This window comes from Macadamia integrifolia, unplaced genomic scaffold (genome assembly GCF_013358625.1).
Source record: "Macadamia integrifolia cultivar HAES 741 unplaced genomic scaffold, SCU_Mint_v3 scaffold522, whole genome shotgun sequence".
In the NCBI taxonomy this organism is placed as follows: domain Eukaryota; kingdom Viridiplantae; phylum Streptophyta; class Magnoliopsida; order Proteales; family Proteaceae; genus Macadamia; species Macadamia integrifolia.
In genome coordinates, this window is record NW_024870471.1 from 161,594 (window position 1) to 168,994 (window position 7,401).

At 37.8% G+C, this 7,401-nt stretch overlaps 1 protein-coding gene across 2 annotated transcripts in view; it reads right to left on the reverse strand.

Annotated features, from left to right (window-relative positions):
- Positions 1-1,615: 1,615 nt before the first annotated feature.
- LOC122069028 overlaps positions 1,616-7,401 on the reverse strand; it is a 7,683-nt gene continuing 1,897 nt past the window's right edge. For both annotated transcript variants that reach the window (XM_042632960.1, XM_042632961.1), the window contains exons 3-9: positions 7,166-7,331; positions 6,115-6,890; positions 4,160-4,333; positions 3,946-4,062; positions 3,415-3,594; positions 3,270-3,316; positions 1,616-2,131 (exon numbers count right to left, since the gene is read on the reverse strand). In XM_042632960.1, the coding sequence (XP_042488894.1) occupies positions 1,789-2,131; positions 3,270-3,316; positions 3,415-3,594; positions 3,946-4,062; positions 4,160-4,333; positions 6,115-6,890; positions 7,166-7,331 (1,803 nt within the window). In that variant the 3' untranslated portion in view covers positions 1,616-1,788. The remainder of the gene's footprint in view (positions 2,132-3,269; positions 3,317-3,414; positions 3,595-3,945; positions 4,063-4,159; positions 4,334-6,114; positions 6,891-7,165; positions 7,332-7,401) is intronic.

Consider the following 7,401-nt stretch of genomic DNA (forward strand, 5'->3'; position numbering starts at 1 on the left):
AAAACCCAAAAGAAAGCACTTATAAAATAACTGTTACATTCGAAAGATTGGTAAACCAGTTTTGTCCTCTCGAATGATACAACTAGATCACCTGAAAGAGTATCATCACCATAGAAAATCAAATTTCTTGTAGATTCATAAACAAAATTAGCTAACCAATCCGCCATTCGATTGCTTTCCCGAAATGAAAATGAGATTTGGGCTCTCAGAGAATCACAAAATTTGATAAATTCCTGAAACCAATACCAACACCTCCACACTACCACACTCTTTTTTTTTCCCATTGGACCTGAATATAATTCACTTTTAAGTGGTATCAGAGCTGAAGTATGACAAGCTTGACATAATGATAGAGATAAAATAAGCCCCTCAAATGTGAAACTCAATGATCTAGTCTAAAAAACCCTAGAATTGGCCATTCTAGTAGATCAAGATCAGCCAAATCGATTGATTTGATTCTATTTTTTAGAATGTTGGCAAATATTCCATATTATATGTAAGTAAAGAATTATAAGAATTTCTACCCAAAAAAATAAAAATTATAAGGAATTAAACAATCTCCTTAATGGCTAACTTCTAAATATGACTTTTTTTTTTATCAAGTTCCACAAGTCAATTAGGAAGGCAGTCCAAAGGCAGCCGGGTGGCATCCCGACTCAAGGAAGGGCAGCCTAAGAAGGGGTTATGTGGGGAAAATTTGAACTCAAGAAATGCACAAGAGGTAAAGGCAAGGGACCATCGAGCGGGAATGCTCAGAGCACTATCAGTGGGAGAAGCATCAGAGATAGAGATGTGCACAGGCTGGAGTAGGTGTTGGTGTATGATGTCTTGTATTCCGTCGCAGTTTAATCCAGGGAGTACTGGTGCAGCACCTAGACCGCCAGGACGGCGGTCCCGCTAGCCGGTTAGCGGGCCGTGGGGGTTGCAAGGGGGGCAAGAGGCCCCCCTGCATAGCAGGGGGTGTAGGGGGGCGCAGCCTCCCGCTCGAATTTTTTATTTGAGGGCAATTGTAGTTTAATCCGGATTAGGTTGGAAATTGTAATTTGATCCGGATTAGGGTTTTTTTTTTCGCTATATATTTGTAGCGAGGGTTTCTTTCTCTGTAATGCAAGCAATACGGAGAGGTGTGAGGAAGAACATTGTAACCCTATTCTCCATTGATAGTGAAGCAGGATCTCATCTCACCGGGGACGTAGGCAACCTTGCCGAACCTCGTAAAATCTGTGTGCATTGTTTGTTTTGTTTTTCCATTATCTTCTGCATCGTTTTAGGGTTGCGTTTCTACAGTAGGAAGATGTTCATTGGCCATGGGGGCTCTTTTTAGTTTTATTTAATATTGAACCTTCTCAAATCAATCCCAACTCCCAAGGGGTAACCAAGTTGGCAAGGGACCTTCGATTTAGGGAGCGTTTAAACCCCGGTATAACTTGATCCATGCGATTGTGGGATCAGTATAGGTATCTTTTTATTAGTTTAAAAAAAAAAAAAAAATCCCAAATATGTGTCTATAAACCTTAAGAAGGTGAATCAACGCTTGTTGGACAAAATCTGTGATAGAGTAGTTAATGATAATTACAATTTAATATATTTTATTTTTTATAGAAAAAAGTGTAGATAAGCAACCAAGGCTAACATGATTATAGGCATTTTTGTGTCATGAAACTGAAATATCAAGAGTTCTTTGCTCAAAACATTATTTTGCAGAAAAGCCGAGCATACTGCATCAAGACAATACTTTATCCTATTGAAAGAACCAAAACTCCTACCCACTTTATCAGAAATAGTGATTCAGATAAACTCGACCTCATCATCATCAAAGAATTCCCATCCATCATCCAAAGGCATCATGGCATCTCCTGAAACAACTGAGGGTGCTGGGCTTGTCTTCTTTTCAGAGCTGCTCTTCTGCACCTGGCCTACAACTGAGGGTGCTGGGCATGTCTTCTCCATGTCCTCAAAAGTCTTGACATTCTCGGGAACCCGATCATATCCTAGGTTCTTAATGGATGAGCTCGAAGATGCCAAAAGACAACTTGTCTGGCTTGAGGATAAGGACTTGCTGATAGGGACACGTCCGTCAAACATTTCTTTGAGCAACTTCACATCCTGGAAGATAACAGCTATTTCTCCTCTGACACCAAAAATAAAATCTCAATTTTCAGCAGCAATCTCATTTCTAGAATTTTCATATTATCTAAAATATTCTTAAATTTTCATTCATAAGTATGTCAAAAGAAGTGGGCGAGGCTGTGGCACAATGGTTAAGTTGCACTATTGCAACCTGTTGATCACATGTTCAAAGCTTGGAAACAAGCTCTTCTGCAAAGCACTTGCCCCTCCCAGACCTTGTAGTAAAAGGCGACCGGAGAAGGTACATACAATAATACAACAGAATCAAGAAGAGTGGAAGAAAGTGATCTTCACACACAGGCCACAGCTCCACAAAATATTTAGCCCTTAACATGTTACACGCATCTGAAGGTCCATGCTGTGTGTGTTCTACATGATAAATGGCATGTAAAAGGTAAAGGTTTTTTGAACAGCAGTTGTTTAGCTAAGTTGGCAAAGGGGCTTGATAATGTTTAGAATGTTGCACACTGGTCAAAGGTACAAGAATTGTAATGTAGACCAGAGAGTGATCAGTACTTGGTGATAGAGTTGTCCTGGCACATCCCAAAGTCACACTCGGGGACTAAATGTCTTGCTGAGAGACTAATATAACACCATGGTGGTGCATTTGTTGCTTAAATGATAAAGGGATGTCAAGAGAGGAAAACAGGAAAAGATGCACGGACAGGAGGAGCAGATGGGCTTAATGACATGTCATGAAGGAGAGGGTACAGATGAATGTGGGAACCAAATAGAGTAATGGATCAGATAGTCTTTCTCATAGAGAGCTAGAGTATTTTGACAAGCCAAGTAGGGCCCGCTACAAAGGATCAGTGACAATCCGACAGATAGTCTTTTTCACAGAGAGCTAGAGTATTTGGTCTTCTAGCAAATAGAAATAAATTGATCAGACATTTAGATACATCACTTGTTGAAGGTTTTAACGGCAGTTTACCATAGAGGGACCTGTTAATTGGTGTTAAGGATCCATACATGGATCAATGACTGCAGGTCAGGCTATGCACCTACACTCCACAAGCATGGTGAGCTCTTCCAACCCCAAATCCAAGCCCACCCCTCCCACCCAAAAAAAAAAGGAAGAAGAAGAAGAAGAAGAAAAGTTAGGCTTTCAAAAAGAAATGAAGATTTGAGGACTTAACTGCAGTATATCAACAACAGAACCACGCTCCACGAGAAAGTCCCGTAACTGCAGCATGACAGTATAAGAAGATTGAATTCAATATTTTGTTCATTATTATATGTTCCCAAGAAAAATGTAATGCATCAATCTGGGGTAGTTTTTACCTTGGAATTATCCTCTGCTTGTTGCTGTAGTCTTTTGGACTCTTCAACCACCATCTCCATAGCTAACTCTTGCTCTGCAAGAGCCACTCTTGCTAACTTTTCCTTTTCTAGCTTATCTTGTTTGGCCATTTCTATCTCCTCTTCTGCTGCAGCTAGTCGTATTTCAAGGGTTTGGCTCATCTGCCACAGATGTTTAATACCAAGTAAGGAAAAGAACCAGCAGTGTTCCTAATGTCTTCATATGAACTTTTCTTTACCAGAAACTTCAGATAAGCATCCAGACTCAGATGTTAGAATTTAAATGTTAAATTGTCCATGAACTACTGTGGGGAAAATGTGCTAAATTGATGACTACTGTACTTTGGGAACTTTTTATTGCCTAATTTACCGGTTTGTCAATACTGAGTCCAGAACTTATCAAATACAGCAGTCAAATAAGACTTCAAAGCTGATTTCAGGGAAGAGAAAAATAAACCTCAAAAAATGAGCTTAAGAGGAAAGAAAAAGTAAAAATAACTTAAAAAATGGCACCTCTTTAAGAATTGCCAAATATTGATCTCTTTCATCAGACAAATTCTGGATACGGGATTGAAGCTCCCTAACTTCTGTTGTTAGAATTGCCTTCTCTCCATAAACTTCTCCCGAATGCTGCAAAAAACCAGAAAGAAAAGTTTTTCTTCGCATGGGTATAACTATTTTTGCCATTGAATCAAAGGAAACAACATTTACAAGAACAGATCACTACCATATTGTTGGCTTCTTTTGCATGTTGCAGTATCTGTCTAAGGTCTTCCACTTTGGTAGGAATATCCAGATCACACCTGGCAGCTTCTCTTTTTGCTTGTTCTGCAGCAGCTTCTTGAAATTCCAATTCTTTCATCGTGTTGATGATGGACTGCATTGCCAAGAACAAAGTTTTCTGCACAAATTTTTTATATGCATATTACAAACTGTTCTTCCTGCAGCGCATAAAGTAGCTAAAATCGGCATAAAAAAATTATAATTGATGCAGATAAGTCATGCAATGGGCTTATTGGAAATAAGCCTTGGGTTGGGTTATGTATGTATTGGGCCTTTGATCCCACGAGTTTTCTTTATAATGGGCCATTTTAGTGAGCCTAAAATATGGATAGAAAGTAGGAAACAATATTTAATTCATTAGTTTAGTTAGAGTTCTGTTTTGAGTCTGTTTTCTTTGTTATTTCGGTTTTCTAGTCGGTTTAGGTTTTTCAATTAGTTAAGGATTGGGTTAGGCCTTTCCTTTTTAGTGTTTGAGTCCGTTTTGAGTATTCTACATAAGTTTGTAAGGGGCTATAGAATTGTACACGAATTTATTAATGAAATTGCAACTTTGGGCTCCCAAAATTCTGAGAAAGAATTCTTCAACAGTTGAGATAGCTGTGGGTGAGAGGCCTAGGCTGAGATAACCATCTCACCATCCCTTCACATCCATCACATCTCAATCCTTTTTTTATTATTTATTATTTCATCATCTTCTTCATCCAACAACAAGTAAGTATTGTAACAACAACTGCCTAGCGCAGTTGGTGAGCTATGGGGTGCAAAAATCCCATGTTCACCAGGAGGTCTCAAGTTTGAACTCCTGGCTGTTACCTACTTCTCTTCCTACCTATTAAAAAAAAAAAAAAAAAAGTATTGTTCTTCAAGTCTTCTGAAAGTTTGGATGTCACATGTTTTTCGTTTTAAGCAATTCAGTCATCCGATCGAACTCAAATTGTGATCAGACATTCAAGAACCCTGATTTGGAGATTAATTCAAATTTGGGTCCTTTCCGATGGCTTGATCTTGAGATATTTTTCAAATACCAATTCTGCCCTTCCCTTCTCTAGATCTGAAAAAAGTTACTGTTTTTAAGTTCAGTACCTGGTCTTCTGCTCAAAGGTTAGGTACTGTCTTTGTTTGCAGATCAATTGTCTAAAACGTCCCTTTGGGAAAGTTTCATTACAGAAAATTAAAATAAGAGAATATATGTTTCGCAACTTTGTAAATGCTCTCTTATCTGAATCTTGTTTCTAAGCTATATAGAACATGTTCATTTAATTCAACTAAGAGATTTGACAGGAGAGCTTTCAAGCAGTTCTCTAACAGGCGCTCTAATTTTACTGTTCACCTAGGCCTTCGAAGCCTCTCCATGACATTAACATTTTCTCTAATGCATATTTTGAAATAGGAGTAAATGCAACAAACTGTTAATGTACTAATCACAAATAGAATATTTCAAAGCAGCCCAACAAAAATTCGACAAAATGCATCAACTAGTTATGTTATAGAAACAAGATTGTCGAAACCGAAAATCTGGGTAAACAAGATAGAATTCATACAGATACAGGAAATTTGGAAAATTGCAGGTTTATGATCAATCTTTGTCAATTTGAGGGGGAAAGAAGAAAGAAAAAATTAATAAATAAAAATAAGAAAAATTAGATCCAATCTACACCAAGCAGATTGGCTATGACAGACCAAAAATACATCGTCACATAAGCAAAACATAACTCTGAATGCACCTCACTACTTTTCAACTAGTATGTATCTGAGAGTAAACTCATGAGATACCAATCATAAAACTGGGATCTACTATGAAAATTTGCAAAAAACAAATCTTTGATCACTAGAAAGGCAAAGAAAAGAAATATAAAACTAAAGTTGTCAGAATCAGAGACTTTTGGAATTCAGGAGTACCTTGTTATTTTTTGCTTCTCCTATACTCTCCTCAAGAAGATCAATGCTACCAATTTGACTAGAACGTGATGCCATGACTATTGATGAAGATCCATTTTCAACCTGAGCTACTTCAGTATCAAAGACCTTTTCTGCAGAAACATTCTCTGATGGACTTATTGGATCTGGCTTGTCAAAGTCACTAATAGTATCACCAACCTTTACTGACAAAGATCCAGAGTTTGCAGAATATGATGTTTCTTCTTCAGATGATGGAATAAGTTCACTTGTAGCTGGCAGATTTTCCACTTCCAATGAATCAGCATCTAAGCATGATTGATCTTCATTATATACTCCACAAGTTTCCGAACTATACCAATCCACCACCTCATTGAAATCTTTGATGTTAAAAGTTGAAACATCATTACAGCAGTCAGGGAAACAATCTCCTTCTATTAAAGATCCATATCCCACAAGCGAACCCTGATCTGACTCCTCCATGACACTGTCATTTTGACTCTTTTCCAAAGGGATTAATTCTTCAGTTTCAGTATCTGAAGGCTGATCCAACAATGTGTACCTAAATCTACAGGTGCTTGTTTGCAAGTTGTCACCATTTCCACCATGAGGACTTAAAACTAAAGAACCAACAGGCTCTTCATTGAAAATTTTTGAATCATCATAAGGACTATCAGTTGTATTGATCATATAATTATCATCTTCACTAACTACATATCTTGAATTTGAGGGTGAACCTGCGATTTCTCCTTCAACTATCCTCTGAAGCTCTGGCTCCTCTGTTTCAACCATTTATCCAATACACAAGCACTCATCAATAGCAAGTGAAAGGGATAAAAAAAACAACACAAGCAGGCTAAGGATTATCAAAATAAATAAATAAATAAATAAATAAAGCAACCATTACTGCTTCATTTCGAGCTATTAAGATTTTTGAGTAACCAAGAACATGTGAAAAGGCAGTTAATCTAAAATGTAAAAGAAATAACTGCTGCAACTAAGAAGATGTCAGCACCAAACTAGACTAAGGTCTTAAGAGAGGAAAAACCATTACCTTCTCCAACAATCAAATTTTCAACCTCCAGACAATCAGGCTGAGTACGATGTGACTCTGTTGGACAGGGAAGACAGGGGAGCACCTCAGAAAGAATACATTCCACAGCAGCATCAGGATCCTTAGGGTGTTCAATAGCAACAGCCTTCAGCACTCGTATATCAACCTGAGAAAAGAAGAGAGTTTTTTTTTTTTTTTTTATCAACGGAAATTGATAAAATATATAATTGGGGGGG